Source organism: Halichoerus grypus, chromosome 5, assembly GCF_964656455.1.
Source record: "Halichoerus grypus chromosome 5, mHalGry1.hap1.1, whole genome shotgun sequence".
NCBI lineage: Eukaryota > Metazoa > Chordata > Mammalia > Carnivora > Phocidae > Halichoerus > Halichoerus grypus.
In genome coordinates, this window is record NC_135716.1 from 147,421,243 (window position 1) to 147,442,111 (window position 20,869).

The 20,869-nt window shown below is 36.5% G+C and overlaps 1 protein-coding gene, 1 non-coding gene and 1 pseudogene across 5 annotated transcripts in view; 1 reads left to right on the forward strand and 2 right to left on the reverse strand.

Moving 5' to 3' along the window:
- EPS15 (epidermal growth factor receptor pathway substrate 15) overlaps positions 1-20,869 on the forward strand; it is a 140,589-nt gene that overhangs the window by 80,826 nt on the left and 38,894 nt on the right. For all 4 annotated transcript variants that reach the window (XM_036108416.2, XM_036108412.2, XM_036108414.2 and 1 more), the window contains one exon: positions 7,218-7,290. In XM_036108416.2, the coding sequence (XP_035964309.1) occupies positions 7,218-7,290 (73 nt within the window). The remainder of the gene's footprint in view (positions 1-7,217; positions 7,291-20,869) is intronic.
- Positions 1,371-5,873, reverse strand: LOC118545873 (small ribosomal subunit protein uS8 pseudogene; annotated as a pseudogene).
- On the reverse strand, positions 18,627-18,731 carry LOC118545881 (small nucleolar RNA U13). The gene has a single exon (XR_004922265.1). It is a non-coding gene; the product is annotated as a small nucleolar RNA U13 (small nucleolar RNA).

Consider the following 20,869-nt stretch of genomic DNA (forward strand, 5'->3'; position numbering starts at 1 on the left):
TTTTCCTGCTTGGAATTTGTTGAGCTTCTTGGATTGTAGATTAGTGTGTTTTATCAAATTTGGGAAGGTTTCTTCTTAGTCTGCCTTTTAGTCTGCTGTTTTGCTGACATCTTGTGTGCTTTCTTGCATAAGTTCTCCTTCATTTTGAAATGCCACTTTTCTATCTGACATTCATTATTTCCTTCAAGGCTTAGCTGAAGTCTCACCTCCTTCACAAAGCATGCCCAGGCTGGAGTAATTTCTGTTGATAAACATACCACTTACTATCTTTACAGCTTATCTTGCGGTTAATGAACCTGCCTTCACTGATACCAAGCAAGCCTTTTCTGACCCTCTCCAGGGAGAGTCAGGTACCCATGTACTGTGTTCCCTCAGCACCTTGTGCTTGCCCGTTCTGGCACCCAGTACTCTGCATTGTGATTATCTTTTTATATTTTTCTGCCAAACCGTTCATATACATTGAATGCTGAGTTTCTTAATGGCAGGTACCTATCTCATTGTTTTTTGTAGCCCTAAAGTGTAGCACAGTAACAAGTATATAGTAAGATTCAGTATTGGTTTGTTGAATCAGTAGATAGGTCTTAAAGTTGTATAGGGAAGTATTATTGAGTTTTGTTGTATATTTTCTTTTTCACTCCTTGCAGCAATCCCCCCATATGATATATAAAGTAGATACTATATTCAATTTATTTTAAAAAATTGGCTCACACAATTGTGGGAGCTGGCAAGTCTGAAATGTGTAGGACAGGCCAGTAGGTTGGAGACTCAGGGAAGAGTTGATGTTGTAGCTCAAGTCCAAACACAGTTTGGACATAGAATTCTCTCTTCCTTGGGGACCCTCAGGTTTTTTTTTCTCTTAAGGCCTTAAACTAATTGGGTGAAGCCCATTCATACTATGATGAGTAATTTATTTTACTCAAAGTCTACTGATTTAAATGTTAATTTCATCTAAAAAAAAATCTCTACACCCGCCTGGGTGGCTCAGTTGGTTGAGTGTCTGACTCTTGGTTTTGGTTCAGGTCATGATCTCATGGGTTGTGGGATCAAGCACCCTGTCCGGCTCCACGCTCCCAGACTCAGTGGGGAGTCTGTTTGAAAATTCACTCCCTCTGCCCTTCCCCAACTCTAAATAAATAAATCTTTAAAAAAAAAATCTCTACAGCAACATCCAAATACCTGTTTAACCAAATACCTGGGTACCATGGCCTAGCCAAGTTAATGCATAAAGTTAACCATCATAAGGGGGGAAAGGAGCCAGAGCCTAAAGCCCTACCAGGATTCTCTTGTCTGCTTGCCTTTCACCTCAGCTTTTTTGGTTTTTTTTTTTTGTCCATTGAGGCATTTTATTTGCATGTATGTATTACATCTCCCTAGAAAAAGAATCCCAGGATCTTCCCTCCTGTGTGTTTTCGTCTTGCTTCTTCATGGTCCATGATGCCAGCTGAGGTTGTCAGTACAATGAAACCAAACTGGCAGGACGGAAGCAGGTTATTCTGCCATTTTTGTAGATCTTTCGATTGTACATCAAATCTGGGGCTGATCACTCCACACTTGTTTAACCTGCCCGTGAGGTTCACAACAATTTTCCCCATTCTGTGATCATCAATGATTTCAAATTCGCCAGTGTAACCATGCTTCATCATCACAGTGAGAAACCGGACGATGACTTTGGAGCACGGCCTAATAAGAACCTGGCGCTTGCCTCTCTTCTCAGCATTGTTAATGCTCTTGAGAGCATCTGCCAGGACATTCATGCGCACTGTTATGGGGGGACGAAAAGGTGGCAGAAAGAGGACCTCACCTCAGCTTTTTATGTGAAAATTTTATTATTCATTAGGCAGGGACAACAAATATCCCCAGCACCTGGACTCACATTTGCCCGTCTTCATCATTTCACAGGAATAATTCTTCCTGAGAATGAATGAGATAATCCATGTAAAGTGCTTATCACATAACACCTATTATGTAGTAAATGTTTAATAAATGCCAGTTTCCATAATTATAATAATAATATTATTATAATTATTATTATTAGTTGTAATGATAGTAATAGTAGATAGTATAGTGGTAATAATAGTTTTCTATTAGTTCCAAATAAAGGCATCCTAGATAAAGATCCTGACTGCCTTGTCTTTAATCATGGGCCTGTTCTTGAATTAATCCCTGTGATGGTGAGTTGGTGGAATGTGACTGGTTAAGCTTTGGTCAGGAGCCAGTCCCTGGCCAGTGATTGCTCAGAGAGGTTGACTCTGTAAAAAGATGGCATCTTCTGCTTGAACTGTTCAGGCAGAAAGGTGATAGGTAAGGGAGAAAGAGAGGAGCAGTCTCCCAAAAGGATTTCTGGGTCCTAGGAGAAGGGAGGGTCAGCCAGAACAAATAACTGTTACTACAGTGATTTAAGTAAGATGCCCTGTGATGGAGTCAGTATTTGAATTCTGGGCTATTTTACACCAAATCTTATGCTTTGAAAACCATATAATGAGTTTCTAAAGGTAGAGAATAGTTATTTGAATATTAAGCAAGATTTGGGGGCAGAAATTTCAGTGATTACATTATATATTCTATGCATTAGATCAATGTGTTCTAAATTTTATTGCAACCCATAATTCCTTTTAACAAATTTAAAAATTACTCCATCAGTGTTATTTAAAATTATAAGTAATGTTAATGTTATCAGCAAAAAGCAAGCACAGCATAGGCTCAAAGCCTGCTTTTTTCCTAATTACATGACATCTTGTACATTTTACCTTGCAAATCTTAAGATGGTAGAGATATTAGCATCTGCATAATGAAAATTAAGACTGAGGCTCTGAAAGTTATGTGATCATCAGAGTAAAAAAACAACTGTTTCATGGCAGAGCCAGATTAGAATCTGAGTCTCCAGTTTTTAGTCCCATTTTCTTGTTCTCTGTAAGACCTAGATGCTTTACTAAAGACTATCGTAGTGGGGTGCCTGGGTGGCTCAGTCCTTAAGCATCTGCCTTCAGCTCGGGTCATGGTCCCAGGGTCCTGGGATCGAGCCCCGCATTGGGCTCCCTGCTCCGTGGGAAGCCTGCTTCTCCCTCTCCCACTCCCCCTGCTTGTGTTCCCTCTCTCGCTGTGTCTGTCAAATAAATAAAATCTTTTTAAAAAAAAAGACTATTGTAGTAATGAGAATAGTAACAAGACTAATGAGAATAGCTTGCTTTTCTGTGTTTGCTTGATAGAGAGATTTTGGCAGTTAAGCTACTTAATAATAAGATCCCCAAATGTGCCCCAAAAGATTTTTATAAATAAGTTTCAGGGTTGAAAAATACACCTTCATGAGTTTCTTTTTTTCTTTTTAAGATTTTATTTATTTATTTGTCAGAGAGAGCACAAGCAGGGGGAACGGCAGGCAGAGGGATAAGCAGGCTCCCTGCTGAGCAAGGACCCCGATATGGGATTCGATCCCAGGACTCTGGGATCATAACCTGAGCCGAAGGCAGATGCTTAACTGACTGGGCCACCCAGGCGTCCCTCTTCATGAGTTTCTAACTAACTGGTTTTTGGTTTCTAACTTGTTTCTCTTTTTATTGCTCTATGGTTGGAAAATAATGGATATTTATATTCAGAAAAAAAAACTAAAACTATGTTTCTGGGAAGGGCTTTGAAGGTGACTTAAACCTGTTTCTCTGACAATGTTGGTATTCTATCAAAATTAAGACAGATCGCTCACTCCCTTCTTCCCATAAACAGAGCCTGGGGAAATGAAAGTGAACTTCATGGACTTGGGTCCCTGAGCCTGACTGTCCTTGTGAATAGCTTTGACTACTTCATAGTAGGTTTATGCAGTTATCAACTTTAGGCTTCTGAAAGCCTAGCTTGGGTTTTGCTTTTCTTGCTGGTTTACATACTAGGTTCCACCGAATCAGAACCAGCAGCTTTTGGAAACTAGGGAGCCTTATCCCCAGCCTTTCTTTATTTAAAGCATTGGTATTTGTGGGTTTTTTAGGATGTGCCAGAATCTTGGGAGTGAATAGGGTCACAGAGATAGTCTAAGATAGAAGGTATGTATGATCATTTCTTTTCCCTTCTGGAAGTTTCTAAGCTGAAGGCAATAGCTTTCCTGTCATCCAAGATGAGTAGTGCTTTGGGCAAAATGCTCACACACCTATTTTTAAAATATATCTTAAATCTGTTTTACCCACATATATTGGTGGGCTCCTTGGAAAACTGCATATAAATATTTTTTATTGTGGCACAGAATCTTGAAAAGAATTAAGTTTTTGAGGGGTGACTGGGTGGCTCAGTCGGTTAAGCGTCTGCCTTCAGCTCGGGTCATGATCCCAGGGTCCTGGGATCGAGTCCCGCATCGGGCTCCCTGCTCCGCAGGAAGCCTGCTTCTCTCTCTCCCACTCCCCCTGCTTGTGTTCCCTCTCTCTCTGTGTCTGTCTGTCAAATAAATAAATAAAATCTTAAAAAAAAAAATTAAGTTTTTGAATTATTAATGTTAAGCAGAATGCTTTGTATAGTTATGCATCCATCACCTGTAGAAAAATACACGTTATTTGAAAGAAAGGAGAATGTAAGAGATATGACCCAGGTCCCGTTCTCTTGCACCTAAGCATCTTCAAGCACCTAAATGTACTTGCCCGAAATGAGAAGGATAGCTATAGAGGTTAAAAGTCTATGGACTCTACATCTGAAACTAATGATGTATTATATGTTGGCTAATTGTATTTAAGTAAAAAAAGAAAAGAAAAGAAGAAGAAGAGTCAATGGAATATCACAGAATAACAATTTGGCATCCCTGAAATTATAATCTAAGTTAATGAGAAAATAATTTGATTTTTAGTCTGATTTGTAGGACAGATTTTCAATTGTGGTGGTTTTAATAGAAGGTAATATAACTGATTTTTTTTTTTTTTACACATTTTCTCTTTAGTAATTTACACATTTACACATTTTCTCTTATACTACTTGGTTTTGATAATAAAGGAATTATTATGAGGCCAGAATTTTACTAGATAAAAGTGGATCAAAAGTTAAATTTAATTGATCTCAGTACTATGAGAATTAATGCCTGACACTCCCATATTTTGTTTAGTTGGAAATGGTCTTTGGGATATGTTTGGAGATATCAGTACTGCTACCCTCACTCCCACACTCAAAATTATGAAGCGGAATCTGTACCTTCTAAGCTTCCTCCATTTTACCAAAACACAGACTGTATTTGCTGGTTTGAGCTGACAGTCCTTTGTAATCTGTTTTCCTTTTTCACCAAGCAAGCTTCCTTTTTTTTTTTTTTTAGCTCTCTTACTCTTCTGTCTTGGCTGCGTTGTCAGCTCACTGCTTTCTTGCAGCCCTGTTTTCCTGCTGCACACTTGATCTTTGAGCAGACACTGTCAGTAACAGCAGTTAACAGAGAAGCAGAAGGGGTTGAATACAAACATGCACATTAGTGTGTGCAGTGCTGATCTATGATACTGTGTGATGTTTTCTATTTTTGTTATTAGCTGCTGTCAGAAATTGATACTCACCCTGTGTGGAATGCTTCTCAGAATTTGGGGTTGGGGAAGGGGGCTAGTTTTTCATGTGACTTATCTCTGACATGCTGCAGCAGGAGAAAACACTCTTCTGCTCATTTAAGGAGGAAAGGAAAAATTTCCAAGATTGAGCTTGCAGAATTTGTGTGGTATATTTAGATTTTTCTTCCTGTGATTTCTATTTTTTTATTTTACCTGATTTTATAAGGGAAGTGGGGGATGACCTTTGCATAATAAGTAGATTGAGGTATGGGAGGAATGGGCTGCAACAATGATTCGCATGGTAAGGGACTGTTTAAAATCTCTGCGACATCATGACCCACATTGCGACCCATCTGACAAATGGTTAGTGAGCTCCTTGGCCATCTCAAGTGTTTAAAAGTAACAGTATACAAATAGCTTTTATTCTTGGGCTTTTTTTTTTTCCTTACAAATCTTAAGAACATTGTGCCTGCATATCCAAAACCGTTGATTTTTGTCTACATTTAAAATATCACCTCAAAAAGGGTCGAGAAATATAAATATAGCATTAAGTTGTCCCCTAAGTGTCTCCTCTGGTCTAATTTTCCCACTTGCCTTTATGCTACAGCTTAATGGAGCCTGAGCTTATGTTTTGGTGATGTCTGGGATGAAACTGAAATAATAGTCTTGAAGCTCTAAGGAGAAACTCTACAGTACTAGTCTGGAGGACTTCTTGAATGCCATCCCCCCTTCTTCATGTTGCCTTCTTTTACCTTTACCCCCACCCAAAAATGTATTGCTGCAGAGTTCTATGGATTTTTCTCTCATTTTGTAGAAAAGAAAAGAAAAAATGAAGAGAGCAAGTCAGTGTGTGTGTGTGTGTGTGTGTGTGTGTGTGTGTGATTTCAGTACAAGCAGTTAAATTTATTACATCAAAAGAAATAGCTTTATATTGTAATTCTGAATCTAAGGTTGCTTAGGACTCATTCATTAGGAATCTAGCTCTGATGGAAGCATGTAAGAATTTAGATAATGTATCTCAGACTACAAGTGATCCTAGTATGTTTGATCTGAAGAGTATAGAAAGAGATAAATGCTAATGCAATTCTTTTTTTACTTAGTATACACTGTTTTATGTATTTGATCAACTGGAATTGATAAGTGGTCCTAAAATAGTTTTTTTTGAGCAGAGCGGTATTTGATGGAGCAAATGGACTGTGTATTGACAGTCTTATCCATTTCTTCTGTGTTTCATTCTAAAAGTGGTACACACCAGTGATTTAAGGGGAAATTAACACTTCATTAAATGTCCTTTTCCTTAATATTGTTGACTATTTCTATTAGCCATTTTCATTTGATTTGACATGGTACTTAAGGGTTAAGCTTACAGAGCTGATGCAACCCCTCCTTTTTTTCACCAGCAATTTTCATTGGACATCATTTCCATAGCAACAGTGAGATCAGTGCAACCTGACTGTTTCATTGATTATTTTTCTCCTCTTCCTTTTTTAATCTATTCTCTTTTCACCACATTTTAGTGAGAAAGCAATTTTTTTTTTTTTTACAAACGGCTTATATTGATTTCTATTCCATAAATAATTAAAAGAGGGTGGAAAACTCTGCCCTTCACTTAAAAATTGAATGTTTCACTATGTATTTAAAAAGCGATTCAGGGTTAGGAGGATGGATAACCATACCAGCTGTAGCTGATGTTCTCAAATATTCTTGCATTGTTTGCTGGTCTTCTAGGGAAAAGAATAATGTGGAACAGGACCTTAAGGAGAAAGAAGATACTATTAAACAGAGGACAAGCGAGGTTCAGGTAAGTGAACTGTAAAATTCAGTATTCTATTTCTGATTTAGGAGGATTCATTTTAAATGTATAGGGTCATTTACCATGTGATGGTTGTGGTATTGATGAGTAGGTCAAGGGAATACCTGTTATTTATGTGATATAAATATTTGCCTTTTGCAAAATGATAGTTTTTCTCTGAATTCTGGCCTGCAAAGATTATACTACAATGAGAAAGCAGTATTTTTAGCATAAATTTCTAGTTTTGAAAGTATTTTTAAGATAATATTTACCTATATATTATATCATTAAAGGTAAGTTTGAATGACTTACGATGTAAATATTATTACACCAATAAAATTAAATGAGTGAGATCATCATCACCATCATCATCATCATCAAAACACAAATTGCTTTTTACGAATGTGAAATTTTGTTAGCTAAGGAGACCTAGTGTTTTTAAAGGGCTGTTTCTCATAATACTGTAATACTGATAGGATGGGAAATGATATGAAACAATTTAAAATAGCATTTTGTAAGTTGCTTAGTAGCCAGGATATCTTAAACTTTAGCATAATGAGATTTAATTCATTTTCACTAAGTGCTGCATTATGTACCTTCATTTTACGAATAGAAAAGGTAATAAAACCTCAGTTTCTGATTGAGAAATGATATAAAAAGGGGTATTTCAAACATTAAAAATATAGAAAATTGAGCAGTGTTGCATTTAGAGCAGTAAATATTGCATGTGACCATGTTATTGGGGCACTGTTTCCTGAATGTTATACCAGCACATACAGGAGGTTGGATGTAGAAGCACTGTTGTCAGTTGCCAGTAAAAGCATATGGATGGGCCTTTTAAAACATGTTACTTGTATGTTCGATTTTCTTGCTTGTGCTGATAGTTTTAAATGAATGAAAGCTCTAAATTGGTAGATCCATTGTTTTGTTTTGATGTAGGACATACACCAGAGATTGTCTGAGATGTACTGTGCCTGGGTGGAGAGAATGATTTACTGAGAGATTGAGGAAGAAGCCAGAGACTTCTTGTTACAAGTTGGCTATTTTATTAGATTACTACATTTATTATATACTGGAATTTTCCTAAAGGTGATGGAAAAGTCAAGAGATCATCACTAATATATTTCCCTTTGTGGTAGTGAAATGGGGGGTGGTTACCTCAGTTACATTATTTTTGTGCAGTTTTTGAGCTTAGGAAATGAAAAGAGACACAGACTTAAGCAATTATTGCTGAAAATAGCTTAAGAATGGAAGATAAAATAATCTATAAAAGTTTCCTCAATCTGAAGAGATAGATATAGTTACTGATATAATACTGGACAGCTTCTAAATTTAGCCAGATAGTGTTTCAAAGTATGAAGGTTTTTGCAATGGACAGTATTTTGTTATTTATGTACATCTACCTGTTGGTTTTTCCCTACTGCATCTTTTGAGAATGTGAATTGAAAAGGCTGGTTTAGAACAACACTGAAATTTATATTGTTCTTTCAGGCTAAATGGGCTATCCTTGAATATTTGATTTCTTACAATTTTAGAAGTTTTTTATCAGTCAAGATTTCTTCATGATTTTTTTTTTGTCCTTTTTCATTTAGTGGTGATGGTAAGGTATATGTTAAATCTTAAGCTTTGCTAAATCCAAAATGTATAATTAGCAGAGGGAGTCTATTTAATTTTTCTGCATTGGGTGCTGTAAATAAAAGGCATCTTGGAGCATGCAGAGTACAGACCAATTTGTAATGTTTGAACATAAGTTTGTTGAAAAGATAACATTGGATTAAAGCTTTGTATTAGTAGATTCATGACTCATTCCACCCCAATACAGGTATCTCTGTATTATACATGATAATGAGACACTAGACTAAGAATGACATGGATAAGTAACATCTACATGTAATTAACACTTTTCATTTTAGTGATTATTCTCAGTTTTCTGAAGCACATGGTAATAAGTAGATTTCATTACCTATTGATTAACTCTGATTTACCCATTGGTAATGAGGCACAGACTAAGGAATAACATGGATAATTAAAATCTGTAAGTAACTCTTAAGTCCTAGTGCTTTATTTTCTAATTTCTCTGGCAAAAGGCAGTTTACTGGAGTTATTAATTAATCGCAAAATCAAAGAACTTTAGTGCTTTCTGACCTGACTTTCTAATGTAGGTGCTATTGAGAAATGCCATAATGAAGACATCAGGAGAAAAGTAAGGGAATTTTGACCTATTAGTGAGTGTCTGCCTAATCCAAACTCGGCTTTTCTGAGTGTTCTTGCTTTTATCCATATTTATAAAGTCATAGATAGTAATTATATGAGCTCATATCTCAAGCACAGAAACCAAATTTTAGATGCAACCAAAGTGCCAAAAGACTAGTTCTTTTTTGTTTTGTATATCTGTAGTCTTTAGTCCTAATATAGGTAAGTTAGAAATAATCTGCTATATAATTAATTTCTAAATTTTTGTTTCCTATCTATATTCCTATGAACTACAATCTTGAAAACTTTAAGTTCAAGATTTTTTTCTTGAAAAACAAACCAGCAGTTAACTTCAACTTTTTTTCCTGAAATGATCACTGTTAACGCATATGAGGTATTCTGCTAGTTCCTCAAGTTCTGTGGAGAAATTAGGCCCAAAGTGATCCAAGGGGAAAAAGCTATAAAAGGCCATTCTATCTCAAAGGTACATGGTTTGGACTTTTGTTTGTTTGTTTGTTTGTTAAGGGGAGAAGGCAGACCCACATTCTTTCCTACATTAAACTGCCTATATACAAATTTATTAAAGTTTTTCTTCTGAAAGTGAACAAATTAGGAATTCACTCTTCTGTGTGCTTTGCTTCAGTGTTGCATAGAAGTTTGTAGGAACAACATGGTATCTGACAAACTTGAATTCAGATTCTAGTTCTGACTCTTACAAGGTTTGTAATCCTAAGTAAGTAATTTAACCACTCTATACATTAGCTCTCTATTCTGTAATATGGAATAATAAAAATACCAAATACTTAGAGTTGCTATAGGAATAAAATGAGATAATGCAGTTACAGTGCCTCAGAGAGTGATTGGTACCAGGTAAAAGTTGAATAAATGTTCTGATTAGTAGTAGAATTCTATACCCTAACTATCATCTCCCTATTATCTATCCTCCAGCTCTTCCTTCTCTGACTTCTGCCTTCACTTAGGGCTATCTGCACACAGGACTCACCAATATGAAAATACCTTTTTGTTTTTTGTTTTTTTCTGTTATTACTGGCATGTTAGCTACCAATCTGTTTTTTTCTTTTCTTTTTCTTTTTTTATGTGGCCATTTTTTCCTCTTCCTATCCTTTCAAGTAATCCTCTTTAGTCTGCTGTTTACCCATGCTTTAATTTTTCTTCCCAGAACCAATAATAATCTTAAGGCCAGATCCATTGGTCTTTCCTGCATTGGTTCCTGCTTTCTTGAATTTTGTTCTCTCAGATATTCTCCTGCCTGTCAGACCCTTTGCTTCTGTTGCCTTTGTCAGGGATTGACTGATACATGCCTCCACCTTGTTTCCTTCCTTTTTCATACCCCCTGTCATCCATATGCTGGTGACTACCAAATATTTATCAAGCCCTCTACTTTTTAATCTCACATCTCCAGTTAGACATTTTAGTGTTTCTCATTTCAAAGTCAGTGTATCTAAAATGAGTCTCATTTTGTTGAAAATAAAATTGGCTTCAGTTTTGGACTTTCCTATTTCTGTCAGTGTTTTCTTTCTCCTTATTGCCACCCTTTTACCTAACATCTGAAATTTTGAAATCAGATCATAAGTGCTCTTCTTGCCATCCTCTTCTTGCCCTTCTTCCTAAACCAATTTTAGTATCATGACTCTCAGCTGTGAAAAATCTTGACTGCTGCCCACTGCCGCTGTTAATGATGAGAGGATGTCCTACCTCATGGGTATATTGGAGGTAGGAAAAGAAGATGAGATACAAATTCTCCTCTTGTACTACTTGTTTTTTTATTGTCTGCCTCTAAACTGTGCCATACACATTCTCTTTCTTATTCCTACGCTTATATCTGTTGTTGTGATCTAGAATGTTCCCTACCTCCCTGCTTATGTGAATTCTGCCCATGCCTTAAAGCCCAGCTCAAATCCCACCACTTCTCTAAATAAAAGTTTTCCTTCTCTGTCTCCTAGTCTATATTAATCTTTCCTATGTTGGAACTCCCAGAGGAGTGTGTATTTACTTAGATGATATGTCCAGTATGTTACCTTCTTGTGCTAGTATAGTGTGTATGGTTCCAGTATCTTCCAGTCTCTATTGTAAACTCCTTAAGCTAAGAAATTGTACTGTGGAAAATTTCTTTCACTATATTTGATAATATATTATTACATGGAGATGAATTTAAGGAAGCTGTTGACCATAGAAATGAATAAACTTCAGTTTTGTACATGAAATTAAAAATAGGACAAGACACACCCAGAAGCCCTACACAGAAAGGATTGGGAGCATGGTAGGTTCACACAGAGTCAGACCTTTCCATAAAGTTCATACTTGTTCATGCCACTCTCATGCAAAAGAAGCTCCCACTTGTTTATACTTTTTCAGTAAAGGTTCAGTAATCATAGTAATTGTCCTTTTTTTGTTTCATTTTAATCACTTAGGGTTTTTTTTTTTTCCTTAGATGAAGAGGGATGACTTATTTTGGGTAGAAATAAAATTAGATACATGAGCTCAACATTCTTTTCCTAGCGATAATGCTCTTAGAACATGCTGGGAAGCATATGATTGGGAAATAAAGGCAGGCTGTTGGTGAGGATTTCTAACACCCACCTAGTTTAATAGACTTCCTTTCTGTTCTTTGACCTAAACATCTTGCTCTATAGTTGATACTTTTTTTATATTAAGAATACTCCTCAGAGTCCATTGTCAGCTGAGGTTTTAGAGGGGAGGGGGGTGGGGGGAAGGGTTGGCCTGGTGATGGGTATTAAAGAGGGCACGTTCTGCATGGGGCACTGGGTGTTATACGCAAACAGTGAATCATGGAACACTACATCAAAAACTAATGATGTAATGTATGGTGATTAACATACCATAAAAAAAAAGAATACTCCTATAGGGGCACCTGGGTGGCTCAGTCGGTTGAACATCTGCCTTTAACTCGGGTCATGATCCCGGAACCCTGGAGTTCCTCATTGGGCTCCCAGCTCAGCAGGGGGGTCTGCTTCTCCCTCTACCCCTCTCCACTGCTTCTGATCTCTCTTTGTCTCTCAAATAAATAAATAAAATCTTAAAAAAAAAAGAATACTCCTATAACTTCCGTTTTGAGAATTAGGCCAACATAATGAATGTTTTCTAGATTATTTCTAGTTTTGGATTAGTCTGTAGAATTTTTAAAATCAGTTAAATAGCATTTTTATAAGATTACTGAAATATTTAAAATTCCCCTTGTTCTCTTTAATAATTCTTCAGGTATAGATATACTAGTATAAGTACATGTCTTTATATATGCTTTGGGGTTTTTAAATAAGTATTCATAAGTTAATGGTATTTTTATTTTTTACTCTGTATTTTATGTGAAACAGATGCAAATGTATTCATTTTGCTAATACTTAACAGCTTTAATACTTAAGTTACTTCTTAAGTCATACAACTGACTTGGATTGCTAAAATAAATTTTACTCTTTTTAATACAGCTAAGAGTTTTTATGTATTTGTTTAAATTCTATTTTCATTACCTCTGTTGCACTTCATGGGGTGTGGAAGGATGGGGATGAGTTTATAATTTTTTTTTTTTTAAAGATTTTATTTATTTATTTGACAGAGAGATAGACAGAAGAGCACAAGCAGAGGGAGTGGCAGAGGGAGAGGGAGAAGCAGGCTCTGCACTGAGCAGGGAGTCCCAATGCGGGACTCGATCCCAGGACCCTGAGATCATGACCTGAGCCGAAGGCAGATGCTTAACCATCTGAGCCACCCAGGCACCCGAGTTTATAATTTTCATTAACTTGTGTGATTTCTAGAAAACAAGACATTTTCCTTGAAAGTTCTTTTTAAATAAAGCCAAGATACTAACGCAAGGATCCCTTCATTCCGTGATGAGGAATCTTGGATGTGGCTGCTTTGGTATTTTTCTAAAACAGACCTTGGCACTGTGTTACTGTAGTTTTGTTCACTCCATTCTTGCCAGTCTCTTAATTGCTGCTATCCTTCTTTCTTCTGTTGATGGCACAGATAGGCAAGTAGAGCATGACCATGGAAAATAGAGCATAACTAGGAAGGCTTCTGCAAATGTCTTCAGTCACTTACTTGATAGGATGGCATTTGATAGTGCTGAGGTCACGCACTGAATCAGAAGAGGATTTTCCCAAAGGGCTACCTTAAAGTTAAGAGACAATTATCCTAGTTTGGTGGAAGATACTGTTTGCTAGGAGAGCCTGCCACTGCCCTAGTCAAGGGTGGGAGCGGGGGCGTTGGGGAGGTGGGCAAGCAGGGGAGATGTGCATCTGTTGCCTTCACTTAGTCTCAGGATAAGCAAATCTATACCAAAAATAAAATAGCCAAGTTTATCTGAATACTGATGTTGATAGGGAAATTGCATTGCAGTGGTGGTAGTATTACAAGTAATTTTGCGGTGAAATTTTGATTCTGATTCTTGTAGTATGTATGTTTGCATCTGTTCGTTTTGATTTTGTGCAGTTTAATAACTTTAAGTTTGCTTACTGAAAAAGTAGGCCCTTTGTGTATGGATTAGTGTTAAGATTTTTTAAGAGATGATTTTTTAAAAAAGATTTTATTTATTTATTTGAGAGAGCGAGAGCAAGAGCCAGAGAGCACTAGTAGGGTGAGAGCACAAGCAGGGTGAAGGGCAGAAGGAGAAGCAGACTCCCTGCTGAGCAGGGAGCCCGATGCAGGGCTTGATCCTGGGACTCAGGAGAAGCAGAAGGCAGATGCTTAACCGACTGAGCCACCTAGGTGCCCCAAGAGATGATTTTTTTTTTTTTAAGATTTTATTTATTTATTTTGACAGAGAGAGACAGTGAGAGAGGGAACACAAGCAGGGGGAGTGGGAGAGGGAGAAGCAGGCTTCGTGCTGAGCAGGGAGCCCGACGCGGGGCTCAATCCCAGGACCCTGGGATCATGACCTGAGCCGAAGGCAGATGCTTAATGACTGAGCCACCCAGGCGCCCCAAGAGATGATCTTTTAACATATTTAGAAATAGACATGAAGATGGGGCCCCTGGGTGGCTCAGTCAGTTAAGCATCTGACTCTTGATTTTGCCTCAGGTCATGATCCCAGGGTTGTGAGATTGAGCCCCACTTTGGGCTCTGCACTGAGCGTGGAGCCTGCTTGTCCTTCTCCCTCTGCTCCTCCCCTGCTCTCTCTCTCTCTCTCAAATAAGTAAATAAAATCTTAAAAAAAAAGAAATAGACATGAAGAAACATTAATTATAATTAGTTTTAATATGGACATCTATCCAGCTTAGAATATATCACTAAGGTGAGGTATTTTCTCAGTAACCTTTCCCTTGAAGCCTATACTTTTGTATTACTGTGTGGATTTTTACTACAGCTAAGAAGTGAGGCTGGGAAATTGTAGTGAATTTGTTTGCTCTGTGGAAAAGAAAAGGTCAAGAATGAGTAAATATATTGGCTTGTTTATTCCCTTTCCTTTTGCACAAACTTATCTTCAAAGAGTGTATTTAAAGTGGCTCACTAAAAATACTAGTTTTGAAAAATGTTTCAATTTATTAAAGGAAACCAGCATTATTCCTACTATTGGTAGTTTTTACATAAAAATTCCGTCACATCTGAATATTTTTTTTTATACTGGTATGAAACCACCAGAGATATGTGATACTTTAAAAACTGCAAACTTGACATTTTCAGATTATACATGGGTCCATATAATCTTATAAAATATAGAAAAGTATAAAAAAACCCCTACAATTTCACATTCTAGAGAGAGCCATTGTTAACATTTTGCTATATTTTTTATGAATATACATAAATGGCTTTATATTTATTTGTGATTATACTGTACATGCCTCATATTCAGCTTTAAAACATTAGCATTATGTTCTAGACATTTTCTTTTTTTTTTTAAGATTTTATTTCTTTATTTTAAGAGAGAAAAGAACAGGGGGGAGGGGAGGGGCAGAGTGAGAGAGAGTCTCAAGCAGACTCTGCACTGAGTGCAGAGCCTGACTAGGGGCTCAGTCCCACGACCCTGATATCACAACCTGAGCCAAAATCAAGAGTCAGCTGCTTAACTGACTGAGCCACCCAGGCGCCCTGCCCCTAGACATTTTCTTATGTTATATGACCCATTTAAGGTAAATTTTATTTTTAATTAGATTTACAATAGAAGTAGAGACATCAAAATTGCATATATTTATAAAGACTAGATATTATTAGAGATCAAGTCTAAGATTTTTTGGTGGGGGGAGGGTTGGGAGAGGGTGGGAAATCAGACTAGAGTATTTGAGGATGGGAATAGGTAACAGATATTTTTTTCCTTTTCCCACCCCTGAACATTTTTAATTAAAGGGAAAGAGAAAAAAATTTTTCCACAGGATTCTTAAAAAATGCTTTTTAGGCTAGCATATCATTATATATAAACTATATAATAACTTTATGACCAAAGTAAGGTTTTTATGATGGATTATATTCCCAAACCAATAAAATTACTTGAGCTGTAGGTGGCATTTAAAAAAATATTTTATAATTTACTTACAAGAAATTTTCAAACCATTGTAGTTTTCCCAGTTACTGTGTTAAAGTAAAGCTGTTATTCCACCTTCCTGAAGAGTAAGAATAGTACATAATATTATGTAAAAAACACAAATATATAAGCTTAAAAACACAAGAAAGGTATATGCTACAGTAATGTGCTAATAAGGCAGTAAAGATTATTTCCATATAATGGAAATTTTAAATGTCAGATCAGTCTTGGTCTATAGACTATAAAAATATTGAACCAGTATAGAAATTTAGGTATGATTTTAATTTAACAGAAAGCATTTATCATAGGTCAGTTTGAGGCTCCTATTAATATTTACTTATAGTTTAAGTGCAGAGTGAAGCTTTTCACAGAATGGTAAAAGAACATAAAATCCTTTCTTTCTATCAACCTCTGGCACATTTTCCAAGAGTTTCTACCAGGTACTAGAAGCTTTGTGATAGTTACACATCATTGTTTAATTAATCCTCTGGAATGTGCTACGCATTGTACTAGATTGTGGAACCTCAAAGAAAGATGAGACATTGGCTCTGTCTTTCAGTTTATTGTTTACAGTTTATTGTTTATAGTGTCCTACAGTTTGTTTATTGTTTACAGTGTAGTATGTGTGATAATAGAGGTTAAGTACAAACTGCTATAAGAGCACAGTAAAGAAAGCTCAAGGTGAGTCAGAGAAGATTAAATTTGGCTGGGCTTTGAGGAATGAATAGTGTTTCCAGGTAACGATGGTGTGGAAGGACACTCAAGGCAGAGGAAATGGCTTAGGAAAGGCACAGGGACATTGAAGTATATTGTCTCTCGGAGAAAGAAGATGGTTTATTGAGGCTGGGGCACAGGTGAATATAAGGAAAAGAGGGTAGTAGAAGAAGAGGAAGGATAACATGGAGCCCAGAATTGAAGGTTCTCATGTATCTTGTAGGCAGTTTTACTTTATCCTACAGATAAGAGGGACCCATTATATATTTTGCAGAGGGAATAAAGAACTCTACTTTGCAATGAGTTTTTTCTTTTTTTAAGAAAGTTGGAGATTTGGAATAGGAAGACAGAAAAACAAAGTATGAATCAAGGAAGGGACAATGAAAACTAGTATGTATTTATTGAGAGCCAATGCCAGGTGCATATCTAAGACTGTATCTTCATTTTGAGTATGGATCAGTTAACCATATAGGCAAGGTTAAAAATTTAGGCATGCTGGCAAACTAATGATAAAGTACTAGTGGAGCTTACCATTATGAATCTGTAATCACATAGACTCATGGAATGTCCACACAAGAAGAGTCTTTCATGATCATCCATTGTGTGGGCCTTTTTAAAGGAACTTTTTAAAGAAAGCAGCATGATAGTAATTTTATTTTTAGATTAATCAGTTGGTTGAGAAAATATAAGTGAAAATCAGTTATTAAAAGCATTGTTCAATGTTTTACCTAATCACAGAAGCATCTACATATATTTGAAAAATAGCGTACTTGTGAGACATTTAGTCTGTAGACACTGTATAGCTTAGTGATTAAGGACTCAGACTCTGGAATCAGAACCTAGTTTGAATCCATTACCTGCTAACTGTAACTTTGGATAAGTACTTGTCCATTTGTGCCTCAGTTTTCTCATCCATGAGATGTGAATAACAATAGTACCTACTTCATAGATCTGTCATGTGGATTATAAATGAGTTAATATATGTAAAGAGTCTGGGACAATACCTAGCACATTTTAAGGGCTATTGTAGAAGTCCTTGTTTTGAATGCAGTAATTCAGAGACCTTCTTCTAAGTTTTTCTTTTGTTGTTCTTAGATTCTTATTCTGATGAATGATTGATGGGGTCTTTGAATAGTATGTTATTTAAAAGATATTATTTTTAGAAATTTGTGTTCACAATTTTATTTCACCCTTTTTGAGATCTCTGCCTACCTGCTGCCAAAACATGCCTTACAGTTATCAATCCCTTCTTCCTTACTTGTGGTTCTTGGAGAGCATTAAGTCCTAATTCCCTTTGAAAACCTTTTTATAAACAGTGAATTAATCTCTCCCCTGTGTATCTACAATGGTACTAATATTGTACCATTCTTCAAAGAATTGGGAAAATAGTCACTCAAATGATTTTCTGTGGTCCAGGTGAGGAACCCCAAATGTTAGAGGACATATAAATCAGGCCATCTTGGCTGCTCTGTTTTATGGTGGTAATGATAATGGCAGTGCTTTCATCTATCTCCCAAGGTCTCTTTTGTATTTTTTTTTAAATAGACTTTTTTCTTTAGAGCAGTTTTAGGTTCATAGTAAAATTAAGCAGAGGGTACAGAGATTTCCCATTGTAATTTTTTAGTTTCTGTAGCCTTTATCATTAAGCAAAAAGTATAGTACATAAATAAATATAGCATTTTCAAAATGATTTATCTTTAGGAAATTCCTTCCTACACTGAGATCTCTATTTTCGTCTATACATTTTTTTAAACTTTATCTTCCATACATTTTAAAGTTTTGATTTTCATACTTAGGTCTGTTAATATACCTGGAATTTATTTTTCTCTTTGGTGTGATTTAGGGACTTCATTTTATTTTATTTTTCACTGTACGGGTATGCCCAGGATATTTATTGAGTATTTAATTCTTTTTTCCTTCCAGTCAATTTTTTTTTCCAAGTTCACACCAGACAGGTAATGTGCCGAGGTTGTAACAAGGTTTGAGGGGATGCACATGTCACACAACAGCGTGAACACCCAATCATCACGCTTACGAACTACAAAAGGATCCTCCTTCCAGTCAATTTTAATGTCATATTTTCACATCATTATTTCTGTATATGCCAGATCTGTGTCTAAATTCTCTTTTCTGTTCCTTTAATCTATTTGTCTATCCTTGTATCAGCATCAAACTGTCTTAATTATTTCAGTTTTCCAATAATTCATAATACCTAGTAGGTTAAGTCCTTTTACATTTTATTATGCTGTTTCTTTTTCTTTTTTCTTCCAAATGTGTTTTAGAACCAGCTTGTCAGGCTCCTTGCAAAACCTTGTTAGGATTTTCATTGGAATGTATAGATTAATTAGGAAAGAATTGACATCTTTATGATACCATTCATCATTTACTAAATATCTATGGAGTACCTCTGGTATACTGGGAACTCTGAATATAGCAGTGAACAAAACTCACAAATATCTCCTGACTCATGGAGCTTATATTGTAGTAGAAGGAAATAGACCATGAACAAGATAAATAAATTATATGCTCTATTATTCATAATAGCCAAAAACTGGGAGCAATCTAAATGTCCATCAAATGTGTATTCATACAATGAAATACTACTCAGTAATAAAAAGGAACAAACTACCTATACATTGCAACAACTGAGACAAATCTCAAAAATACTATACTAGGTGTAAGAAGCCAGATATAATAGATTATGTATTGTATGATTTTCCATTTATGTGAAATTTCTACAAAAGGCAAAAACTGGAGCGACGGCAGATCATTGGTTGCCTGGGGCTTCAAATGGAAATGAGGATTGACTGCAAAGGAGTATGAAGGAACTTTTTAGATAATGGAAGTGTTGTAAAACTGGATTGTGATGATGGTTGCACAATTGTGTATTTGCTAAAACTTAATTGTATGCTTACAATGGGCAAATTTTATGGTATGTAAATCAAATCTCAGTAAAGCTGTTTAAATATTATACCAATACAGATGAGCCTTGAAAACATGCTAAGTCACAAAGAAGCCAATCACAAAGAGCCAGATGTTGTATGATTTCATCTGTATTAACTATCCGGAATAGACAAAGCTTATCGAGATAGAAAGTAGATTGGTGGTTGCCTAGGGCTGGGGTGATCGGGAGGGAAATAGAGTGACTTGCTAGTGGGTATGGGGTTTCTTTTTGGGGTGATTGAAAATGTTCTAAAAAAATTGTGATGGTTGCATAAAGGCACTAAAAATTGAACTCAAAGGCATTGAAATTGTACACTTTAAATGGGTGAGTTTTATGGTATGTTTATCTCAATAAAGCTGTTCTAGAAAATGAATAAAATTACTGCTATATATGAAGGAGACTTAGGGGAGGGAGGTGGTGGTAATGGTACCGCACTGTAGCCTCATTGTGGAAAGGTTATAGTTGAGCGAAGACTTGAAAGTGATGAGGGTTTGACCATATGGATACCTGGGGGAAGAACTTTCTAGGAAGAAGGGATAATTAATGGAAGATCCTGAGAAAGGAGCCTGTCTGGCATGTTTGAGGAGCAGCAGTGAGGCCAGAGTGGCTGAGCAAGGGAAACGCAGTAGGAAATGAAGTTGGGAGATGCAGGGCCGTTGTGAGGACTTTGGTATTTACAGTAAGGGAGATGGGGATTCAATGCAGAATTTTGAATAGAGGAGTGACTCATCTGACGCAGGTTTTTTACAGTGACTACTGGGCTGAAAATAAACTGTAGGTAGCCTGGGTAGAAGCAGGGAAACCAGTTAGAAGGCAGCAATCCAAGAGAGAGAGAACAGTGACTTGGACCAAGGTTGAGGGAAAAAGTGGCCAGATTTTGAATATATTTTGAAGGAAGAAGCAATAAAATTTGCTGACAGATTGGAGATGAGATGTGAGAGAAAGAGTCAAAGAACATGCTGGATTTTTTGGCCAGAGAAACTGAGAGGGGGAAGATTGAAGATAAAGCAGATTTGGGTTGGGGGGAAAATGCCAGGAGTTCTGTTTTTGACATGTTCGAGAAGCTCATCAGACATCCAAAGACAGATTTGAGTAAGCAAATTGGATTTTAAAATCTGGAGTCTAGGGAAGAAATCCTGAAGTAAAGACAGTATTTAAAGCTGGGATTCCTCCAATCTACCAACACAATATATTTAATAAGACTTTATTTTCCCTTGGGGCGCCTGGGTGGCTCAGTCGTTAAG